This window comes from Neopelma chrysocephalum, unplaced genomic scaffold (genome assembly GCF_003984885.1).
Source record: "Neopelma chrysocephalum unplaced genomic scaffold, ASM398488v2 Primary Assembly neopelma1_59, whole genome shotgun sequence".
NCBI lineage: Eukaryota > Metazoa > Chordata > Aves > Passeriformes > Pipridae > Neopelma > Neopelma chrysocephalum.
In genome coordinates this window covers 7,502,918-7,528,544 of record NW_020897714.1, presented here as the reverse complement: position 1 = coordinate 7,528,544, position 25,627 = coordinate 7,502,918, and the positions used below count along the sequence as shown (strand labels likewise).

Sequence of the window (25,627 nt, the reverse complement as noted above, 5' to 3'; positions counted from 1 at the left end):
AGCTTAGTGTCAGAGCCCGAGCAAGTGAAGTACTACCTACAGTAGAGATTATATTGGCCCAAGACCACACAGCCAAACTGGAAATACACAACTGCATGTGACCAGATGGGATGCATTTCAAGATGAGAGAAATGACCAGTGTCACATGAAGACCACACTCTATCACCTTTGACAGTTCATGTCTATCAAGGGAAGTTCCCAACTACAGGAAAAAGGCAAACACCACACCCACCTTCAGTCTGACCTGAATAAGTTCAGTAAGTCTCAATAAGCTAATGGAGAAAATTTTCCTGGAAATCATGCCTAGGCCCATGAAGAACAAAGAGATTGAGAATAGGAGGCAGGAATTTACAAGGGACTGGTAAACTCCTGCCTTCTGTGATGCAGTGACTGGTTCCATGAACTAGGGAAAGGCACAGTCATAGTTTACCTTGATTTTAGCAAGTCTTTCAGCGTCTTTACAGAAAAAATGGAAAGATATGACTCAGACACGTGGACTCTAAAGGAGGCAGAAAACTGATAGTACTCTGAAGCTTGATAGTGAAGCCTGCAGGTTAAGGGATGTGATTATTCCCCCTTTTTAGAACCTGTGAGAGTATCTAGAGTGCTTCTTTGGGCTCTCCATCCCACCACTATGACTTACTGAAATGAATTTATCGGTGGCAAGAGGACTAAAGGGCTGCAGAAAAGGTCAAGGAGGGATCTAACTGCTATTTTTGACTACATAAAGGAAAGGGAACAGAAAAGATTAAGCTGGACTTTTTTCGGCGGTGAAAAATGAAAAAGACCATAGTTAATGCACAAAAGCTGCAAATTCTGAATAGATATGAGGAAAAGAACTTAATGGTGAGGGCAAACATTGAAATGGGTTGCTAAATCACTGCCCTTGGAGATATACAAAACATGAATGGACAAGGCCCTGAACAACACACTCTACGTTTGCCCTGTCTTGCACATCATCCGGTCCAGATAACCTCCAGAAGCCACTCGCTAATTAAATGCTATGATTTGGTCCATTTTGGAAGCAGTAACAAAATTCACTTGCATCAGACAGCTGCAAGAGAAATTAGTTTACTGCTTGTACAGGTGAATTGTTGGATCAATATGATCTGATTAGTTACAGAGTCCTCTAGCACCCCCTAGAATGCTTTGTCAGTTTGAAATCCATGCACAGGTAGAGCAGATATATGATAATAGTCTGAACTCTTTCTCATTTTTCCTTTGAAGAAATCTTAAATATTGTCAGTCCTTGCACTCTTAGCTCTCCACTGCACATTTATGAACAAGCCATACAGTACATGACTTAGTAGGGGAATACAACAGCATTACAGATCTTAGAATATGCACCCTCATAGTAACAGTACCAAAAAAAGAAATCTATTTTTTTCAGCATCACTGGCATGATGTGCTCTTTTCCAAGAAAAAAATACTGTAATTTTCTTTTATTCTGTCCAAATTTTTATCCTTCAAGCTGAGAAAAATCAAACAGCTAGAAATTCCAACATGCAATTTGGCTTCATTTCCATACTGCTATGAAACTGCAGTTTCTCTTATTATCATGCATGTATATCTGTTTGTTTGAACTTAGAACACCTGATTCTTTGGTGGTGTCTGAGTAATAATAATCTGGTACAGCCTTATGCACTGGTCTGGAAAACATAATCCTACAGCTAGAACAGGAAGCCATGTCCTCTTTGCAAATAAGAAACAACCAAATGTTTCAGACACTCAGACTTAAACACAAGTACATGGAAAGTTCTTAATTTCTTAAAGCTCTGGCGTAAAAGGAGTTGTATGTTTTCTTACTAATTGCATTTCTATGACTTAGGGATTTCAATTGTATTTTCCTTTTGGTTTTGGAGTGAGCTGAAGTATTGTGAAATAACTGAGACTAATACACTTCAAAAATCACTTTAAAATTGTTGCAGAGCAAAACAAAAACAACATGAAAAGATTATTAAAGTAAGCAAGAGTTAGCACATGTCACGATCAGTCTGGAACAGACTGCCTGAGCAGCTAACTGTTAAAGAGCAACAGCTGGGTTTCACCTGCCTTTCTGTCTGTGAAGTTCTCTGAAGGAGCTGAAATAAAATTTGCCAATCCACCCCTTTCTCAGGTTTGCTTGATATGATGATCAGGTTTGGGACTGTGGCATCTGGTCATTTAGACAGCTCAGTTATGTACCACTTGCCTCAGGAAAGCCAGCTACTTAAATGTTTATCATTATGGAGATTTTCAGGTAAAAGAACTTCAAAGTAAAAATACCAACTTTCCATCAAAAACGAAAAACCTTCACACTTGAAGGAAAATTTGCCTATAGTGTGAATCCCAATAATTTTCATATTGTGTCCCCAAGAAAAACTGTTATGCATGTACATAATGGTCTAAACTGGCAATGACCCAGATCACAGCACCAAAATTGGTGGGTTTTTGAGTATTACCTTACAAGAACTTAAATTGGCTCATAGTTGTATATGTACAACTCAATATAACAGGATGTTGCATGTAGACATCCAAGGACAGAGTCTGGTACAAAATATTTTGAAAGGATAGAAATATACTGGACTATAAAAGCCTCCACATCTGTAAGTGAAGCAATGGAATAAAACCAGCTGTATGCATAACCACATAAAACCATTATGCATTAATGTCCCTAATCTCAGTAAGAATATTAGGAATACTGGCATAACAGAAAAGCTACAGGGCATCCGGGAGTGAATGACCCACATAATATTATTAAAACCAGTTCTAAATAAGCCACTGGAAAGGAAAAAACACAAGGAGGTTATTAATTGAAAGGTATAATACTCTCAATATGCAAACTCGCAGCCACAAGTTAAGTTCAGAATATTTACCTTCTTGGTTTTCAAACTGTTCTGACAACAGATGGTAGCAGCAGCCCACACTGCAAACTGCTTTGATTTCAGGCTTGGCAGCAAAAATTCGTAGTGTATTTGCAGCCAGATCTCCACACGTATGCAGACCCACCATCACACAGTCCTAGAAAGAAAAATTTGAAAAAAGAGGCAATAACAAAGCATCTCCCTCATCAACTGAAAGAGCATGAATAATAACAAACTCCAAAACACAAATAATCTGCAAATGGTTAGTGAGCTGTAGGGCAAAAATACACAACTCCACAAAGACTCCTGCTGTTCTGTCCTAGAATTTTTCAATATTCGTAAAAGGTCTTCAGTGCTAAAAAAACATGGTGAAAACCAGCCATGAGACATGAGAGGTTCAAGACTACGAATAACAGCTGCATGAAAGGGAACATCTACAGGTTGACTGGACACAAACCATTTTCTCTTGTCTTTCCTAGCTTTCCTGTCCTTTTTATTAGCACCACTGCTACTTCTTTTTCTTACTGAAGATTTACTGCTGTAAATCTGGATGGACATATCTATGGAATTTCTGCACCTTTAAGTTGCTGAAATCAAAACTACTTCCTAAATACATGGAAGGTGAAGAGCAGGCTTTGTTATTTCCAAAACTGTAGTATTGGCACAGTTTCTCAGTATGCCTGCTCCTATTCAACAACAAATGGCCATTTTGTTCCAAGGTACAAAGGAAGAACTTCAGCTTCAGATGCTCTGTTCTTCTGTCCATTCTATTTCCTGCTTTCTTTTTTCTGCAATTTCCCTTTTCCCTCCATTTCTCCATCAAAATTTTCCCTCTTCTCACCATTCGTAACAAGATATTTCCCTTCTGGCATTATTACTTGGAATCTGCACGGTAAACATGGTATTGCTTTGAATTTCAGCTGTATTTATTAATCACAGAATTACAGAATCATGGAAACGGTTTGGGTTGGAAGGGACCTCAAAGATCATGTAGTTTCAACCCCCTGCCATGGGGAGGGACACCTTCCAGCGGACCAGGTTGCTCAAAGCCCCATCTAATCTGGCCTTGAACATTTCCAAGGACAGGGCATCCACAGCTTCTCAAAGTAACCTGTTCCAGTGTCTCGCCACCCCACAGTAAAGAATTGTTTCCTAATACCAAATCTAAACCTACCCTCCCTCATCTTAAGGCCATTCCCCCTTGTCCTATCACTCCATACCCTTATAAAAATTCCCTCTCCAGTCTTCTTGTAGGCCCCTTTTAGGTATAGGAAGGTGCTATAAGGTCTCCTCAGAGCCTTCTCTTCTCCAGGTTATCAACATGAAATTAGCCCAGGGTCACTCACTTGGGATTCCTGTCTATAATCATTCTAATTTTATCTGATTTTCTCATGCATCTGTATTACATAGTGCATACATGTGCAAAACAGTAAAACCTCCCCTTTACTCTTTCACCATAAAGAAAGGCAGTGTTATAGGATTTCTTCTACCTATTACATCATACATATTACATGCTGGGACCCCTGGTGGCCTAGTGGTTAGGATGCAGCACTCTCACCGCTGTGACCCAGGTTCGATTCCCGGTCCCCCGGGCAGATGGAGCTCATCAGCCCTGTGAGGTCATCCATCTATGAGAAGGTCACTCTAAACAAACCTACGTCCTGAGGACCTCACTGCCATTGTCCAAGCTTGCTTGGCCCCGGCAGATGAACCTTAGGATTAAAGGGTGGGCTCAGTTCAGCGCATGCTGCGTCTCACCTAAAAAATCCATTGCGCAGGCTTGAAAGGTAAAAGACCTTTCCCAAAATCTTCATTCGCGAAGACTGGTCATACTATTACATGCTAAGTGGATGGATACAAATGTAAAGGCGTATGCTTCATCAACGAACCCTGCCGCTCAGGGTGTCTTTTGCATACAGACATGAGCTTGCTCCACACATTCTCAGATACTCAGTAGCATTTATTTGCTCAAGTTACAGGACCATCAGCACAAACCTATGGTCCTGAATCAGAGATGAATTACACTCTGGAATACAGTAGTTTGGTTATTACTGCACATAGGCATGTTTTTATCATTCCATAAAAGACAGAATGCATCTAACTCAATCAGTGTACATTAGTTAGTTCAGGCGTAGGAACTAAACATACAACCACAGAGCTTCTAGACTTGTGTCACTGTCTTTCGGCAGCTGAGTTTGGGCTTGTTTGTGTAGACACAAACCCTGCCAGCTAGTAAATTACTAAATTAAATTACTCTGGAAAGTCAAAATAAAAACACTGTTTACAAACTCTTCATCTTGAGTCCTATATACAGTAAATTCTCCTATGCCTTCCCAGTTTGATTGAAATTAGAAAAATCTTTTTAAGTCAGTGATAGCTGACTTAAAAAATTAGAAAATTCAGGAAAATTGAAACTCTAATATATATTCATATACTTATACCCCTTACATAATAGATTTATTTTATCTATAATGACAGTTGTAAAATATTTAAATGTGCTAATATATATGCTGTTAATTTTGACAGCTGATTATTATCTACCTTGTAAATTCTAAAAGCTGCTTCAAAATAGTCCCAACACATATATTAAAACAGAAAAACAACCTGTATCTGCTAGACGTACTTCTGCTACCTGGTTGAAAACCATTATTGTGCCAGAATATTCGTTTACACCACAGATAGCACGCTGTGTACACCCAGCAAACATTATGTACATATGAAAATGGCAATATAGACAATGTACAATCTAAATATAGTAAATATTTATAGTAAAATAACCTCCAGATCTGTTACGATGTCACTGAGTTCTGTTTCTGCAGTGATGCAAGAGGTTAAGGGTAAATAGAGGTTCGATTCACTCGACTTTCTTGCTTTAGTCTTGAGAGATGTCATTTTTCTTTGCACTTTTTCCTCTTCACAGAGTTCCCCCCGGTTACAATGAGATGAAGAAAAAACTTCTACAGCATCAGCAGGCAGAACATTAAGAATAGCAAGAACCTCTTCAGAAAGTTTTCCCTCATGAGATTTTGTCTGAGGCATCAAATCAGCTTCAGTTTCTGTCCTGGTTTCAAATGTACCCATTTCTGTGAAACCACAAGAAGGAACTAAATCTTGCATAATCACTTGGTCCCGACTTTGAAGACTTTTGGCTTTATTTAAGAGCTCTTCATTGATTGTTTTACATTTTATTTCACTTTCCACTGGCCTGTCATTTGTCTTTTCCAAACTCTGGGTTTTGAGGTTTGCTCTTCCTCGACTCTGATATGCTCTCCAGTGTTTCTTCAGTTTTCTGTTCCTTTCATGAGCACCATCTGTGTTGGAGTTGGAGGAGTCAATTCCATAAACTTTTAAGTTGTATTGCATGGACAAAAATGAACTCAGGTAGCCTTTTCCAGAACCTATATCAATCACCTAGATAATGGAGGGGGGAAAAAAAGAAAAAAAATTTGCTATAATTATGAGCAACAAGGCATACTTCATATGCAAAATAATTTCCTAAAAAATTAAGCATGGATTGAATAGCTACATTATCAGTACCATCCTTCCCAACTCACTTAGCTCTTTTGCTTTGTTAGTCCACCTCCTGACTTTAAAACACAGAATTAAGTCTTAACTGATTTGCTCTAGAAAAAAGACATCGCAATGCTCATGCAATGTACATGTCCTGACTCTTCTGAGAAAGATTCTCAGTATATTTTCTGACACGAAATTTCCTTCTGCTAAAGAAAATAAGCACAAACCACCAGGAACTCCATCTGCCTTTGCTAAACTGGATCAGGATATACAGTCAGCAAATCAACCGCTCACAGTATTCAGCTTCAGGCACCTAATTCCCATACCGAGGGGAATTAGGAGGAGCCTACTACCACTAAGTGTACAGGAAAAGAGCATTTTCAGGATCTGTGCCTAATGTAATCACTTCAGATGTCACCTAAAGACAGGTGATATTAATACCCCCTTTTATGTCAGAATGCTTATTTATACTGCTTTCCCACTTTGTGAAAACAATCCATACAGCTTTGTTTAATGTGAGGATGCTTTTGTAATAAAACAAAGAGGCTCATATGTCACATGCACTTTCCACTGCTATTCTAGAGGAATGAGTGATAGCTGACAGTTTAGTTTGTCTCATAGTTGATAGCATGTGCTAGTACAGTGACTGATCTAACACAGAAAGGAAAACCCCATACAGTGTATTACCAGAAACAATAGTAACCTGAGACCTTTCAGTACATCATCACAGCTTTACATAATGTATGTTTTAATTTGTAATAAATACATAACACAATATTTTATGAGAACTGGTAGAATGACATTTCTCTAAGGAAAGAAAATTATAATGTTTGCTTCTGTCCAGGTATCTACCAAAAATTATATTGACTAGCTACAATGACTTCTTTGTAGATGTTGCTGAAAAGTGATGAAAGTGTTTGATTCTAGAACATCTCTGTCTTGTTCTTAGTCTGTCAGACATTCATAAGAAAGCTTACACTGATATTTCTATGTACAAATTGCAGCATACGCTACATTAATCCATCCCTTCCTAAACCCAGCCAGCACGGGTTTAAGAAGGGCAGGTCCTGTCTGACTAACCTGATCTCCTTTTATGATCAGGTGACCCGCCTGGTGGATGAGGGGAAGGCTGTGGATATGGTCTACCTGGACTTCAGCAAAGCCTTTGACACCATCTCCCACAGCATACTCCTCAAAAAGCTGGCAGCCCATGGCTTGGACAGGGGCACTCTGTGCTGGGTTAAGAACTGGCTGGAGGGCCAGGCCCAGAGAGTGGTAGGGAATGGTGCTGCATCCAGTTGGCAGCCGGTCACTAGTGGTGTCCCCAATCAGTGTTGGGCCTAGTTCTGTTTAATATTTTTATGGATGATCTGGATGAGGGGATTGAGTGTACCATTAGCAAATTTGCAGATGACACCAAGTTGAGTAAGAGTGTTGATCAGCTGGAAGGCAGGAGGGCTCTTCAGAGGGACCTGGACAAGCTGGAGAGATGGTCTGATTTCAACAGGATGAGGTTCAATAAGGCCAAGTGCCGGGTCCTGCACTTTGGTCACAACAACCCCATGCAGCGCTATAGGACAGAGTGGCTGGAGAGCAGCCAGGCAGAAAGGGACCTGGGAGTTTAGATTGACAGGAAACTGAACATGAGCCAGCAGTGTGCCCAGGTGGCCAAGAAGGCCAATGGCATCCTGGCCTGGATCAGGAACAGTGTGGCCAGCAGGACCAGGGAAATGATTCTCCCCCTGTACTCAGTGCTGGTGAGGCCACACCTGGAGTACTGTGTCCAGTTCTGGGCCCCTCAGTTCAGGAAGGACATTGAGGTGCTGGAGCAGGTCCAGAGAAGAGCAACAAGGCTGGTGAAGGGAATCGAACACAAGTCCTATGAGTAGAAGCTGGGGTTGTTTAGCCTGGAGAAGAGGAGGCTCAGGGGAGACCTCATCATTCTCTACAACTCCCTGAAAGGAGGTTGTAGCCAGGTGGGCGTCAGTCTCTTCTCCCAGATAATCAGCAGTAGGACAAGAGGGCACGATCTTAAACTTTGCCAGGGGAAGTTTAGGTCGGATATTAGGAAGAAACTTTTTACGGAGAGAGTAATCAGACATTGGAATGGGCTGCCCAGGGAGGTGGTGGATTCACTGTCCCTGGAGGTTTTTAAGATGAGACTGGATGTGGCACTTAGTGCCACAGTCTAGTAACCACGGTGGTGTTGGATCAAGAGTTAGACTTGATGATCTTGGAGGTCTTTTCTAACTCAGTTGATTATATGATCCTATGATCTTAAAGTCAACTGCATAGTTTTTTACCAGGTAAGAATACTCAATACAGCAACAGTCTCACTGAATGAGAAAGAAAGATTTATTCTTATTACTCTAATAATATTCTTATTACTCAAACTATTACTCTAATAAAAAAGATTTGGACAGTCATGGAATTAGAAAGAAAAATTTGAGCCAATGTCACTAGCAACTACATAGAATAGTGGAGAATATTTGCTATTAGGTAAAATTGTTTACCCAGGTTGCACATGGTTTTTTCATCTGCAGTTATCATGTGATATTGCTGTATATTTGTAATCTAGGCATGCTACATCCATCAAATTTCTTGAAATAAATCTGTACAGAAGTGGATTTAGTGAAATAGAATTTATATAATCTAAGCATACTTCTGAAAACTACATTTATTTGTCACATTTATCACCAATATTCTCCTCTGCTCAAACCTGGTGAGACTGCATTTGAAGTGCTGTGTCCAGTTCTGGGCTCCTCAGTACAAGAGAGACATGGAGCCCCTGGAGCAGGTCCAGTGAAGGGCTATGAAGATGATTAAGGAACTGGAACATCTCTCTTAAGAGGAAAGGCTGAGGGAGCTGAGCCTGTTCAACCTCAAGGAGAGACATCTGAGAGGGGACCTCATCAATGTCTATAAGTATCTGAAGGGAGGGTGCCAAGAAGATGGATTCAGGCTCTGCTTGTGGTGCCAAGCAATAGGACATGAGGCAACAGGCAGAAACTGATGCAGAGGAAGTTCCACATGAATATGAGGAAGAACTTTACTGTGCAGGTGACCACGCACAGAACAGATTGCCCAGAGAGGTTTTGGAGTCTCTCTCACTGGAAACATTCAAAAGCCATCTGGACGCAATCCTGTGCAAAGTACTCTGCCTGAACAGTGGTTGGACCAGATCACCCTTTCCAACCTTACTCATTCTGTGATTCTACCATTTAAAAGGAAAGAAAATTGTTCAGGGAATGATTTTACCTACTCTTTCATGTAAAAGATATTACAGTTATGCAGAATATGCACACCTCCACTTCTTGAAGTTTTTAATTATTTCTATGAAAAGCAGCATTTGGACACGAGACAGCTAGTGAATTATTCCTAACTCCTAAGTGTGACCTCTAGTGGCTGTAGATACAAGCTGCAGTTTGGGAAAAGGTTCTTTAGTTGTTTCCAGGTAAAAAGAAAACAGTAATACATTGTTAAATTAGTACTGGGAGAACAGTTTTTAAACGAAAGGAAAAACTGACTAATAGTAAGCAGACAATGATCTTGTACTAAAAACATAGACTGCATTACATCATTCCCTGCTCTACCTTCCCTTGATTACACTGGGAAAGGTAATCAGCAATCTGTAGCATATCTGTCAAGCATGAACCTTTAAAATGAAAATTCCATGATATAATAAACTCCAAAGGTCTTGTCCACAGTGAGCTGGGTACTACGTTTAAACACAGTATCTGGCACAGTGCAATCAAGAACTTTGTCTCCAGAAGCATTCCAACATTTCCCAGCACCAAATCACAAATGTAATGGATGCTGATGCAGAATTATATCATCCTTAAATTACACATTGCCAGTCTTGCTGCACATGCTGCAGTTTCCAAGGAAAACTTTGACAAATACATTAAAGAAAAGAAATGTGCACTTAAGCAAAGAGGAATCAACACTGGCTTCTTTTCAGAGTTTAATCAAGTATTACTTTAAAAAATAAAGTTCCATTTGTATGATAGGAACAGTGCTTAAAGGGGGCAGTAAACAACTGAAAAAACTCCTTTAGTTATTTTGCTTTAATGTTTTAATTCAAATCATTAACCTAGAAGTGATTACAGTGGTATTAAAATTTTTGCTTTTATTCTTATTTTACTATTTACTATACTACACTATAAAATATCAACAGAGGCAATATCCTCTACCACCTGTGACACATCATGGCTATGGAGGTGAGATGGAGGGCATTTTTCAAGCTGTCAGTGATCTATAATATGGGAAAGAAACACCATGAGGACACATGCTGTTGTAAAATGTGTTTTCATGGCTCCAGATTTTTTAATTAAATGCTGCATATATCTTGTTTTGTGAGAAGGATAGAAAAAAATCAATAAGGAAAAACTCTCCTAAAACTTTATAATTGCTGTAGTCCTTTTAAGTTGAAAGGAAACCAAAACAAAAGGATTTGCTTTTTAAAGACTGAGAAGGAAGCTTTTCTTTTTTTCTCAAAGTAACAGGAAAGCTCTTTTCATATATTAGGGATTTGTAACTTTGCGCAAATAAATGTTGCTATGGTGTATGACTAAAATGGAAAAAGTTAATATAGAGCAGTAGGCATTTCATATCCAGTGATATACTGAAATATTTTTCATTAAATGTTACAATTTTTTCAAAAAAAATCCTATGTAAAAAGATACTCCAAGCCATCCAATAAAAGTGCATTATGCCTGCATGAAATTGCAGCATATTGACATATTGACATTATACTTAATAATGATTGGTTTGAGATTTTATTAGTAACCAGCTACATTGAAACTCCAGTTAAGTTATTAAGATGGCTTTACTTTTTTACTTTCTGAACACGAGTTTTTCTTTCCTTTCTTTCCTGAATCTCACAGGAACTATTTAAATGTAAATGAAAATGCTATATGAAACACCATCTTACAGCAAATGCAGAGAACATTTAATATTGCATTATCAGCAAAGTATACTCTCCTACAGCTTTTTCAGCACATGAAAGTCTTCAATACTTGAACAACTAATACTTGCCTGAAACAAAAGCTCGGCAAGTCAAAAAACATGCTCATGATAGAATAAAAGACTTTCACAAATCTGCTGGTACTCTATTTCTGTTCTTTACAGAGCACATCCACTTTAGGAGGGCACCCACACCTGTCACTGCGGCTGGCCCTTAAAGAGCTGCTGGAGAGATTGTCTTCCATTGCTGTAAGCAATCACAGATGCTCACACATTGATTGTGTCTCATTCAGTAATATTTGGCCTTAACTGCAGCTCTCTATTTACTTGGTAATTCCAGTTATAAGAAGACTCCCTAAAACTTTGCCTTTGTCAGTCATACCTCACAAAACAGATGGTCAGGACTGAGAATTTTGATCTCTGTTTCCAAGGATGCCACAGGCCTGACCCAAACCTATCAAGAGTACTGTATCATTTACTTATCTAAATTAAACTCAGTCTGAGCCAAATAACCTCCTAACCAAAGCTCAGCTTTAGCAATTCAGAGCTGAATCCAAGTTTTGGGGCCTTCCCTACGGTGGTAGCAACAGCAACTCAGGATGCTACAGGTACATTAATTTTAAACTCAGACATATTTACTTAGGAAAAAAATGCTCAGAGAAAATATACTCAGCATAAAATCTGGGCAGATACCTTATTAATCTTTGGTTTTAAACAAATATAGTTTGTTCTTCACAAATCTTTGTGGAAATGAATATTAGCCTGAAGGAAATTAGTCTCCGTTTACACTTACGGCTTCTTGCACAGAAAGCAAGTGCAGCTCAGATGTAGAAAGGAATCAAATGCAGTGTCCAGAGCCATTAGCCACCTCTAGTTTAAAGCAAGGATGAAGATACATTGGCCAGTTACTAGCATTATAGAGACTAAAATGAATAAATGAACTCAGCTCACCCAGATAGCAAAAAATTTAGCCTTACCACAACCCAGGTCTAAGGTATGGAATCTAACAGAAAGTTTACCATGGCAAAAACATATAAGAAACCTATATGCATGTAAACTGAGGAAATGGTATTGGTGTACTTTTGTTTAATAGAATGTGAAATACACTACTGAAAAAAGTATTGCTGGGGTGCTTGTGTTTTGTCAACAGATCCATAAGTAAAACTCTGCACAGTTTTAATGAAACAGCAACGTAGTGCACTGTGCAATCATAATTACATGTAAAAAAAAAAAAAGATTAAATTACAATCAAATTTGAGAAAGGAATCCTGCAATTCTTTACCATCCAAGGAAGAACTTGCCATCTGATGTATGAAATGGCTAGCTTATACAGTAATTGCTGGGTGATAATGGTGTTGGGTGTCCAGCTGTCACTGGTGTTCTACCAAACGTATTTCATACATACTCTGCTACACAAATCTCTGCTTAACTTAGTCTCTCTTTAAACTAAAAGGGTCATAACTAAATTCCTAATTGACAGATCTCAATCCATGTTAAATAAAGGTCAACAGTATTAAACAATAGAAAATAATTTAAATCTTGTGCCAGAATAAGATGACCTTTCCAAATTTCTCAAGATACTCTGCTTTGGTATCTATGTGGCACTCTTGTGTGCCTGACATAAAGCAGCTCTCCTACTGACGTTTATGGAAAATTGCCAGCAATATCATACTGATAAACAAGGCAGTACTTTTCCATAGTAAAAAGCAGTACAGTTTTTAGCTGCTCAACATAGAGAGGATGATCATAATTTCTTAAAATTACTCACGAGTGATTATGAGCCACTTGAAAGGCAGCTCCTTTGGAACTACACATTTGTGAACAAAATTGTCTTTCAGCTTGGCCCTAACGGCTCTTCTTTAGCTACAATTATGTACAGGAAAAATAAAACCAGCAGTGACAAAACATCAAAATGATGTATTTGCATACAATAAGGAGAATAATTCGGAAGGTACCTGGTAACATTCAGTAAGAAATGCTTTCATACCTGCTTTACACCACAATAATTCACTATGTTGTCTACCAGCTCTGACATCACCTGCACTTCATGTGATTTCTTATTATTCATAAACTCATCTGGTTTAATACCTGTAACAGATTAAGAAAATAAATACACATTAACACAACCCATAATAACAAAGACTTGTGACCAATCAGGAAGAAAATCCCAGCTAACATGTGCTACAGTGTTTATATTTTCAGGATAGTAATTTTAAATTAAAAACTCATTAAATTATTACAAGATTAAACTTCTGAATTATGGATGAATTAGTAAAATTCTACACACTGTAAAACTCAGGGGTTTTTTAAGATGTAGCATATCTAATACCTGACCAGATATTAGACAATAGCTACTACTATAAAATTGCGCTATTTCTCCCTGTTCCTTAAAAAATGTTTACTTTTGTCTCATTTATCACATTTACCTTGACATAAATGAAATAAAAGGGCAGGGACAATTAATAATCACATAGTACAGCCTGTTAATGCTGCGGATTTGCTTACAATATCAAGTAGGAGATATCACCAATAAAAGTTATGAGTGATGCTGGGAAAAGTCAAAGGAAGATGAACTTTCCTTTTCTTTATTTAGCCTATGGGTGGGTTATAGAATTGTTATGCCTTTATAGTAGAAAATCACTCATTTCAGTGTTGCTGGAGAATGTGTTAATAAGATGGAGTCAATATTTATCATGGGTTTATTGCTTGTGGACAACACCAAGCACCCACTTGCTAATCTCTACGCCATCCAGCTAAAGTAGGAGCTCAGAAGTCACTCCCTTGGAAGAAACCCTCACATTTCTCTCAGGGGACTAATGCTACAGTACACTTGGATATAGTTAAATTGATGAAAATTTTTCTGAGTGATGGTAGAAGAAATTGGATCATTACTGATGAGCATGCTCATAGAAAACAGGACTTTTCTACATGACTAGGTGGATTAATATACTTTTCCATTCTCTGCTTTTTGCACAGTATGTGTTCATCTGTCCAGAAACTGATCATTAGGCAAAAACTACGTTCATTCCTTGATCAGATCATGCTGGGAACAGAGCCAAGTGTGTTACTTTTTTAAAAGAGAGTGGGGAGTTGAACTGAGCTCATAAGAAACCCAGTATTTTCTCTATTTTTCCCAAAGCCCACAGGATCTCTCTATTTCTTAAACATCTGGGGTTTTTATAATAAACTGTTATGACAGTACTTAAAATCTAATATAGACTCTATGAACTGACAAAAGAAAAAATAGACTAAAAGACTTAAACAAAACAAAAAGCAGAAACAAGTGTTTGTCATTTCACTGAAGATTCTCCTGAACTTTAAAATTGTGAAGACCTACACAGCGTCCTAAAAAGCTTTTAATTTGTAAGCATATCAAATTAAAGAAAAATAGACAGGAAAAAATTTAAAAAGAAAAAGGGTCTCTCTCTTTGTTTATATTTGAACATTTTTGTGTCTGGACAGGCTCATCAGAAGAAGCAGCAGAATCAGAACAGGAAGAAACAGACATTTAACTTCTTGACAGAAATAAAAGTTGTTTGACTGGTCCCCAAAGCACCACTGTCACTTTGAACGATGATCACATATTGCACCTTTACTCTTTTCTATATTATGAACTCAAAAGACTGAATGGGGTAATGCTTGGTGAAATATTATTTCAGAGAGTACTTAATCCAAATTAAGTATTTCAATAATGGTAGAAACCCAGAAACATGACCCAACTCATATAAGCTGAGGTTCCAGATGGAAAAAGCATAATTTGTTGATATCTACATATATAGATTATTTATCACCTTAGCTAAAGTTTGTTAAACATTGTTCGACTTCTTTTCTTGCTTTCTGCAGGATGAACACACTACTTAGATATCAGCTCAGGGAAAATGATACTGTTTGCAGAAAATTATGGATTTTTCAATAAATTTTATTGTTGTTGCATTTTCCATAAAATTCTGTTAGATTTTTACATTATTTTGAAAAACAAGTAGACATATTGTAAACTAATACAAAAAATATATCTGGGGACTGTTTTATATTGCCCAGACAACTGAAAATTTGAATTAAAAAAAAGTATACTAGTTTTACACAAACTGGGTAAATTCCTTCTGCTATCATAAAATTACTTCCTTGAAAAAAAATACTATACATGTAGATTTCCTTATTATGTGTATAACTGATGTAGGCAGAACAAATACTAATATCAAAAAACATTAGAAATTTAGAGAACCATCTCCTTTTGTGATTGTGGTGGGGGAAAAAAAGTGTTTTTCCCCCTGGAGTTAAAAAAATAGTAACCCCCGAGGGGGTGGTGTCTCTCTTGGTGTTGACCCAATCAGCGCTCCTGCGAAATTTAAACATATCACACCAGACCGGAAAAGAAGGATGATGAGGTAGTTGGAGAAGAAGTGGCCATGTTCTGAGACCACAAGGGGAGAAGGGGCAGGAGCTTGGAACAGTGTTAAACTGGGCCGAGTTTTGTAGCTGAGAGCTGGGGGGAGTTTCTCCACTCTGAGTGGACAGCAGGAGATACTGAAAGCGGCAGCAGAGCAGCAGCGGATGGAGATTTGTGGCAGAAAGCCAAGAGATAAGAAGAAGCAGCAAAGCCGGCACGCAGCCAAGCAAGAAGACACAGAGATGTCTGAAGGAGAGAGAGAGCCAGCAACAGAGCAGACTAAGCTCTACAGACAGAGTTTTGGGGTAAGAACTGAATCAATTCCCCCAAAACCCCTTTGAGACCCCTCCTAAGAGGAGGTGGTGGACTCCTACTTGAGGGGAGTCTTGAAATGTGGCAGCACTGGAGAAAAGAGGAGCTAGGAAGCTCAGGCGTCCTGGAAGCTGGACTGGGACGGTCAGAAGGAATGTGGGAGAAGTGGCCTTGCCCTCCCGCTGCCACTGCCAGGCTGGCAGCTGAGACAGAGCACAGGAGCTCTGGCAGAACTCTTGAGGCAAAGACTTTCAACTGAAAGCTGCCCAAGACGTTCTGACTCGGGTAAATTCCCTGAGGAAAGGGACCGTCACGAAGACCCCTGCACTTCATGATATGACGTGGTGAGGCGAACCTTTGTCCCGGTTTATCACAGTCCATGGAAGAGAGAGACCTTCGCTTGGAGTTGAAGGGCCGAGAGGGGTGAGAGGAGACACCCCTTGTGTGTAATGGAAAGAGATCCAGCTACAGCTGCCGCATGGAAGAAGAGAGGCTGCTGCCCTAAACATGGAAAGGATCTTTCCTTCATCCCTTCTGAACTTTTACTGGAGGGAGAAGAGATTTGATCCTATGTAAATACTTATTTATCATAGGAGAGATAGTTAAGATTATGTATATGATGTATTATAATATTTATTTGTGTAGTGATTGTAATATAATTCCCTTCCCCCCATATTGAGTCTTGTGTTTTGTCTGGAAAACCCCTCTCACACCGGGGTGAGTTGTGGGAGGGGGGCTTGGACTCGGGAATTGTATTTTTAGGGGTCTCAAACTGCTACAGTGATGAAAAAAATAAAGTGGGGTTCAAATACTTTACAGAAGTAACTTGGATATGATAAAGTAACAGAAAGCTTAATGTTAGTAGTTTTAGTTGGTACTGAAATGTTGCTCATTTCCATTGCTAACCCCTAGCACGGGTACCTGTAGAGAGTACTCTTAATCCAACCTTCACTTCCTATATCAGATACGAACCCTCTAACAAAACAAGTTTTCCCTGCTGGCTTCCCCCCGTTAGGCCGGGCTCTCCTGGACCCCGTGTGCTCAGTGCGAGCAACCTGATGGTGCAGTCAGGACCATGGTGATTCCCATTAGGAAGCAACGGGGAACACCCTTTAGACTCAGAACTCCATTCTGAGTAGTTGTGTCCACAACATGCTTAAAATGTTCATGCTTACCAATTATTCCAAGGAAGAACAGCAATATATCTATATTAAGCTTGTGAAGAAGTTAGAGAACTATGTAAGTACGCAAACTGTGGGAATAGGCTCAAAAGTCTGTTTGTCTTAGAACAAGAAAACATATTAAAAACATCTGAAACATAAATGGAATTATCCTGAATATAAGCACGGCCATCATAAAGTTGCCAATTTTCTCAAACTTACATTTCTCTTGACTTGCAAGCTTTAGTGTGTCAGGAAAAAACCATATCTTCTAAAATGCAGAATTAAATCCAAAATACCTAAAATAGCTTAAAGTTAAAAGATCACAACTTCCATTTGGCAACTTGCACGTTATGAATCCATAACTTGGTATTTTGCTTCCGCCAAATGAGTACCAAGAACTTCAATTAAGTTAACTTAACTGATACTTGCTGCCAATTCAGCACAAAGGTTTTGAATTATAATTCTATTATATACATTTGGAACACATTTTAGTTTTCCTAAGAATTACAGCTTAGAAGTACTGCGAAAGCACAAGCCCCAGTCCCAGTTGCTCAACCAAGCAACACTCCTGCAACAGAAAATATTCAGCAATTGTCTTAATTCTGATGCTCCATTTTGCATGACAAGAAGATGAAAGAATCCTTGAAGTTTTGCTAAGAAAGTTGATCCAGGTATGAACTTAAGTATAAGGCAGAACTACAGAATTACAAAAAATTAAGAGGGACATGGGGAATGAGATCATAATAAAAATGAAAACAACTGAAAAGCAAGTGGGGGAAAAAAAAGCAGCATACAGTTGTCGAATTAGAAACACGGGCTTCAGATGAACTGAGAGCACAAGGAAAGAAGCCAGAAAGTAAGACAAATGCACAACAAATCATTCAGACTATCTTAGCTACGGCATTCTAGTACTTCCACAGAGCTAATAATGGAAAATGGCAAAATTAGAAAGAGATCACTGTAGAAAATGGGACAACATTTATATAATGGTGCTATCACTTAGGATAAGACACATCAAGAGTTTTAACATATTATAGAGATAAAACACACTAGAAGGCAAAGGCAGAGAGCTGCTCAGTCTGTCTCTTAAAAACTAATGAGAAATCTTGAAGACAGTGACAAGTCTAGAGAGACTGAGGACTCCATGAATTACACATTTGCATTAAAATTACAGCAGTCCAAGTAAGAATAAATGACAGTTAATCATCTGATTCAGAAAAAATAATCAGGGGTAAGACTCCCAGTGTCCAACTTGATGCCAACTTGAGAGTGTTTTAATTCAATTTTTTTAAATACAGAACATTAAATTAGTATAGTTTTATCACATATAATTGGTATTAGTCCAAAACATACACAATTAAGAAAATCTTTTTTCTTTTAAACCATCATTTTTCATATTTTAGGGTGATACTTCTAAAAAAAGTGAGAGTGGCAACTATGATTCTTGCTACTCAGGGAGAAGACAAACAAAGGGAATTAACAAGGTATTTCAAATAGTGATGTGCCCTCTTCTCTGTCCCATCCCCTTTAAAACTGAATCTCAGGATGGATCTAGATACTGAATGCTCAAATTTTAGGAAGAGAATCCATTTTCTAAATAAAGGCAATGAAGAAACTATCTAGCAACAAATGAAAATGGAAGTGAGAAGCACGTAGGGAGAAAAATCCAAACAACAAACCACACTTAAAAAACATGACTCGCAGGACTGTAGAGAATAAATAAACATTAAAATACAAACATAAATATACCTGTTGCTCCTTGGCTGTTTCCTTTCAATGCTTCCAGTACATCTTCTAATGGGGTACACACTCCAAGGCTGGACAAAGAATAATACTTAGCAGCCAGGGCAAACAAATGTACATCAATAAGCTTCTCAGAGTTTTCACAAAATGCACTGGAAAACATGTCATCACCTGCAAATAAAAGAAAAGGAAACAGTGCTGAACAGCTCTCTAGTAGTGCTGACAGAGAACTACAGGTAATTCTTAGTATACTGGGAATTTATCTTACTTCCATAAGTGGTAAAACTCATTATTTTTCTCCATCTGTATTCAACCTTCAGAATTGAGGTCAAATTTTACTCCTAGTTGAACTAGTGTAAATGTGGAAAAATCTATTGTTTTAGCAGAGCTACTTTAGTATAATTGACAAGCTAATTCAGCCAACATTGCCACTTCTTTTGTTTACAAACTTGCTCATTATACATTTCCTAGTCAGCCCCATCTGCCAATATATGCTACTAGATTTTTTTAAAGCAATGCAGCTGTTTATTATATGAAGTGTTTTGATTTACAATCACTCTATTCATGTACTTTCCAAGCTGCTTTGTAACGGGTGAATCTACTGGGAGAGTTAAATTAATTTTATTTCCAATCAGATGTGGGCCAAAGTTAGATTCCAATGTGTATTTTGTTAGATTCATGATGAAGTACTTCAGTTTGGTATTACTTAGCTCTTAGTTTCAAAAACGTACATTTATTTTTAAGTGAAACGTATTAGTATAATTAATTTATTAATTCTGAGATTGTTTTGTATTGTCTAATTCCTCCTTATTTTAATTAAAACTATTTGTGAATTCTAGATAATTTTGCTAATATTTTTTATATATTTGTAATTATTTAAAATATCTAAAAGGTAACCAGTCCAGCAAACAAACTTTTATGAAGATTTGGAAATCTCCTGCTTTGTCTTTTGTTTCATGGGTAGATGTCAACCAAGTACATACCAGCACAGCAGCTTTCCTGAATCTGGCATGACAACAGATACAGCTGTTTGTATTGACCTCAGCTCTAATGCTCTTAATTGTCTTGCATATAATACAATTCACTGATAACATTCCCAACAGTGTCAACATGTTAATTTTCATGGTATGACACTACAAAGGCATGAGTGAAGCAAACAAATTTTGGATCTAAGGAAGAATAAATACTGTCTAAGCTATAACCAGAATTAACATAGTTTCCGTGTCTGCATGGCACTACTTAGTCTACTTCTCTCCATTACAAAATCAAAAAAGAAAGCCACCTTTCTCTCTAAACGACTGTCTTATTTGAACCTCTGAACACCCAGTAAATTTTAGTTAGTGAAGCCTTCATGAAGCATAAGGGTCTAACAGGATATTAGAGACCAGAAATAAAGAGTGCAGTTCTTTAGGCAGAAGGGGCAATTTTGATTTCTAATGTCTCTTCTCTAAGATATATTACAGAAAGACAAGAAATTAGATCTGTGCATTTTGAAATGACTAAAGAAAAATAAATTTGGTTTCCAACAATACTTTCAAATCAAGCAAATAATGGAAGAAACCAGCGTAATGGGACAAGATAGTCAAACACTTTTGACCAATGGACAGAACTGGTTTTTCGGTTTTCTTTAAAAAAAAAAAAAAGTTTCAACAGAAGTGAATATCTACACAAAGGAGTATTTTTGCTTTCTGCTGGGTAAGTGTTATGCAAGGAGCTCTTACATGAAATTATCACAGCCTGAGTTATTGCTGAAGAAAGAAATTTCAGCTTATTTTTAAGGGAGGTTCACTCATTTTAACTTATTTTAGACTTTCTGGGGATGAACAGTGTTCCAGAAAATTCATAGACATTCACAAATTGCATTAGTCTGAATAAGTAAAAAATGCATGGAAATTTCTAGGTCAGATGCAATGGGAAGAAAACATTAATCTGCCAAGAAAGAGAATAAGGTTTAAAAGACTCATCAAGCAATAAATTCTATGTCAACAATTACTGAGAAAGCAATAGACATGAGAAATTAAGTCAAAAGGTGCAGAGTCATTCAGCCGTTTTGCCAGGTGAAGGAGAAATCTAATTTTCTTGATGAGAAATGGGTGTTCCGTTTTGTTTCATGCATATTATGATCACTTTGAATTGGTCTAGTATTTAGTATAACACACTGGAGAAAAGTTTGGCATGTTCTACTATACATTTATGTTGTTCTTTATCTCCTTTTTTATTTCCTCAGTAACCAATATGGTCACACCAGCCCTCCAATGTACAGTACAGATATATATATGGTATAGGTGCTGGCAAAGGTTTGTTTCAAAGCCTCAAACTTGCTTAATATCTCAGCCCAGAATGGTATCCCAGTCCCAACAGAAGTTTCTACAATATATAGGTCATTCTACATTGTAGAACGACCTATATATGCTAGGTCATCATATATATCCCTTCATCTGGAAAAGTCATTCTGAGCAGACAAGAGACCACTAAAAAATGGGCACAAATATGCACACAAAGATGACATACCTGCACAAGCTACCACAACTAAATATTGAGTTTAGGTAATTACATCCATACTGTACTAAAGCTATCTCACCAACTTCTACTGCAAGGTTTACAGTCTCCTTTCTTCAGACTGGATCAACATTAACTCCTTGGGTACCATGATGGCCATGTCCTTAACATCTATCAAAAGACTAAATGTAAGAATGACATTGACCTAAGACACCTCACTTCTACAACATCACACATCATGCAAAACTCAGCAAAACCTGTATCTCTCATGTCCTCTGTAAAGAATACAGGTTATATACCTCATTGGCAACTTTCAGCCAGAAATCATTGTGGAAATAAACATCATGTGAATTACATACACAAATTTGTTACAGCACAAAAAGAAAAACACTACCCTGACCCCAGTATAGAAAACCATTAAACCGATAACCTTGAAGAAATTTACCCTCATTTTTCCCATCTGACCTTCAAATAGCTCACCAAAATCAACAGCAGAGGTAAATATTCTGCAAACTAGAGTTCACAATATTTAGCAACCCAATCTTCCTTTCACCTTACTTCCTGCTGATTCCACTATATCACACAAATAAAACTTACTCTGAAACTTAATAACTTTCCTAGGTTAAAGTCTGATTATTGAAATTGGGAGTTTTCTGCTTCTTTTGTCAGAACTCATGGAAAACTTATAAAACCACTACTTGCCTGTTTTCACTTTTCCAGCAGCTGACATAAAATATATTTACTGTCCTAACAAACCTCACTTAGCTGAAATTAAATGCAGCAATACCCATGTTCTATGACTTCTTTGAATTTGGTTATCTGGTGGAAGAACATGAACAGAACTAGCAGGATCTCATACAAGATCACTAGTATATCACCTGTAATAATACTTCTACTAAAGTTAAATTGTTGTCCCAGCTTGCCAACTAAAAGAAAAAAACCCAACCGTATTAAGGTATCTGAAGCCTAACTCCAAGCTACAGAATGGCAGCTGTCGAACTACGCATTATTTACGAATATTAAAAATGTAAGTTTTCTTGAAATGTTTCCACTCTGGATGCTCACAAGAGGAAATCTAATATGTCTTTTAACCAGTCAATCTGTATATTTGCAAACAAATCTTCAGAGGAAAGAAAACTATGGCCAAAAATTGGAATTACAGTACAAGCAGTAATTTACAGTAAAATATAAAAATACTTAAACACACATTTGTCTGTGCCTGTGCCCAATTTACAGAAATGACGTGATAAACAAAATGCAATATGGCAAATGTCGGCTTTTTGATGTATGGAAATATAAACCAGTTTTCTGAATCTAAAAATGGGCCATTAATTTTCTCGCAGGGTATAACTAAAAACAAGGGTTCCATCCTTTATATGGTCATGGTGATGAAATGTCATCTTATGAGTGTTTGAAAATATTCTTTGAAATTGATTTACAGGACATGTGATGTAATGTTCAGTAACATGATTATCTTTTTGCATATAATACTGTACTGGGAATTGTAATTTCTTGCTTGCTAGCTTCTAAAACTACAATTCAGCATATGTTTGTCAAAATCCCTACAGTAACACAAAACACTGGCCAGAATAACAGTTTTGTGCCAATCTGCAATGATGTAACTTTTTAGTTTGCAGAGCTCTGTGAGTATGAACTGACAACTTCACATTTTCAGATCAATTCTGTCAAATATAGCTTATCTTTCCCTATAATTTAACTTGGGATCCCTATTAGAACAGATCCTTGAAAACTTTTCGTAATAGTTTGGGGATTGCAAATGTATGAATGTAAAACTTCTCAAACTCTTAAGGAGCAAAGGTTTTACCATGTGAAATAAAAATGTAATTTACACCTACTTTGAGTAAGGTATTTGGGGGTGATGACCACAAATTCATTTGAGCATGCAAAATAAACCTATCCTTACAGCCACACTCCAAAAAATGTAGCTCTCTGGATGGTAGCATGTTATGAGGGCCTTTTAATACCCTTTTCAAGGTAAATATAAATAACTAAAATTTAGATATCTGATAATTTTGAACATGGAAGAGTAATTTATGTTTATGTTGGGTTTCAAAATCTCTAATGGTTGGTTTCTGATCTCTAATGTTATTGAGTCACACTAGTGCACTCAAACTATGACACTAAGTTTCTTGATCTTAATTTTAATACAAATATAAGTAATGTTTGCAAGTATCTTCACTGAGAAACTCATATTCTACTATTAAGTCTTTTCATCTTATGACTGGATGGACAGATACCATGCAGTCAAATGAGTAAGGCATGAACCACCAAATCAGCAAGAACATGCTCATTCCATTACAGTGCCTTCTGTTAAATAGCATATTATAATTTAAGTTAGAAAAAGGAGCAATTCTTTTTTTTTTTAATTAGCAGAAATAATCCCAGCAGAAAACACAGAAAAAATTCTGTATTTTAGCCACAGCATGAAGGCTTCATATCCTTCTAAAAGGTGTGCTTCATTTTAGCCATAAATTGCCTTTTTTGTTTCAGTAATTTCTGTAACATCCATTTTGAATATAGATCATTATTTTTTATCTGATTTTAAAATCTCTAAAACAATACTCTGCCTTTCTGATTCTCATTCTACTCTACAGGCCACCACATCAGAGTTTGAATAATTTCATGGGCTTTTCCATAGAAATGGGTAAGATCAGAGTAATTTTCAGTTAGTGTTCTCTTTTTGATGATTTCATCTAATAATTAGTTTTGTTCCAGCCTCTATTTACATTCAATTTTATGTTCTGTCTCTCTGAATCAGTTTTGACTGACATTACCTGTCAAGAACATTAAGTTTGTCCTTGCTGCTTCCCAATACTTGCTTGCTGACTGGACCACTGCCTTGTTTCCATCTGGCTCTTGAAGTTAATTTATAATCCAGTGTCTTTTTCATGCACAAATAAACTCTGTGGGTTTTCTTCCCAGATACCTCAACCCTTTAAAAATGAGGCTTACAGTTAATATTTTGAGAGGTCTCTAGATCCAACTGTGAAATGCTGCAAGTGATGTAGCAATTCACAGTTCTTCAATCTCTTTCCAAGTCCAAATCATTATCTTAGCCTGTCTTCTATGCCAAAAAGTACACAGCTCCACATGCTACTTTCAGTGGACCCTTCTACTATGCTCCGCATGCTTTCCTGTCTCACATGCCATTTAACACAGCGTTTCAGTGCTAACGCAATGTGACAGCTATCTACACTCCATAAGCTTTGGCACAAAGCAGGTTTTTCTCGGCTAAGTGCTTTGTCAGAGATTTTACCTTGGTTTTGAAACTGATCTCTTTGCTTGGGCTCACTCCCCCCAAATACCACAGCTTTCAGATCCTTTATCCTCATTTCTGTGCTCTGCCTGAAAGACTATTACTGGTATGTTTCCCTTCTACTCGGACTGCTGTAAATTCAGTAACACAATTTCATAGCTGGCTTCTTCTTGAGTTACGTGAAAATTACTAAAAATATGAAGTGCCTCTTAAATAGATCTTGTCTGAAATAAAACAGCTGTCTTCCTCTGCCAGACACTCATTATTGCAGATATGTAGGAAAGCAGTGTTTAAGCCTTTTCCAGCTGTCCTCCATATCTCCAGTTTCACCATCTGACTGCTACACCTTTCCACTCATGCGGAGGTTTTTTGTTTGCTTTGGGTTTTTTGGTTTTTGTGCCTTTTTTTTTTTCATTTTACTTCTATTCTTCAGAAATTAGTCAGAGTGAAGGAGTCTGACACTTTGGAGTTTCGTTTCGTTTCTAAATGAACAGAATGAAATTTATTGAACTGTCACTACTGAGAGACTTTCGCAGTGCAATTCCCACCACGACTACGCTTCCTCTGGACCGCGACGGGTCGAAACAGAGCCCATTTCCCTGGAAAAGCCGAGTGCAGCCGACGCCGCCCGCCCTCCCGCCTCTACTCACCGCACGGCGCTGCCGCGCTGTTGGAGGCCCCCGCCAGGGGGCGCGCGAGTGGCCCGGCCGCGCGCAGCGCCTCGAGCACGGTGGCGGGGGGCGGCACCACGAGGCGCTCCCAGAGCCCGCGCGTGAAGAACTCCACAGTGTGCGCGCGGCATAGCGGCAGCGCGCGCCGCACGAACCGCGCCGCGCGCCGCAGTGAGCGCGCAGCCGCCGCCGCGGGCAGCTGGGGCGGGAGCGCGCGCGCCGGCCGCGACATGGCCCCGCGCGCGGCCCGGTGG

The 25,627-nt window shown here is 38.2% G+C and overlaps 1 protein-coding gene across 1 annotated transcript in view; it reads right to left on the bottom strand.

Moving 5' to 3' along the window:
- METTL25 (methyltransferase like 25) overlaps positions 1-25,522 on the bottom strand; it is a 47,498-nt gene extending 21,976 nt beyond the window's left edge. Inside the window, 7 exon segments of the mRNA XM_027679807.1 lie at positions 2,856-3,000; positions 5,622-6,254; positions 13,309-13,409; positions 18,933-19,097; positions 24,221-24,255; positions 24,257-24,379; positions 25,353-25,522. Coding sequence (XP_027535608.1) covers positions 2,856-3,000; positions 5,622-6,254; positions 13,309-13,409; positions 18,933-19,097; positions 24,221-24,255; positions 24,257-24,379; positions 25,353-25,504 — 1,354 coding nt within the window. The 5' untranslated portion in view covers positions 25,505-25,522.
- Positions 25,523-25,627: the final 105 nt, after the last annotated feature.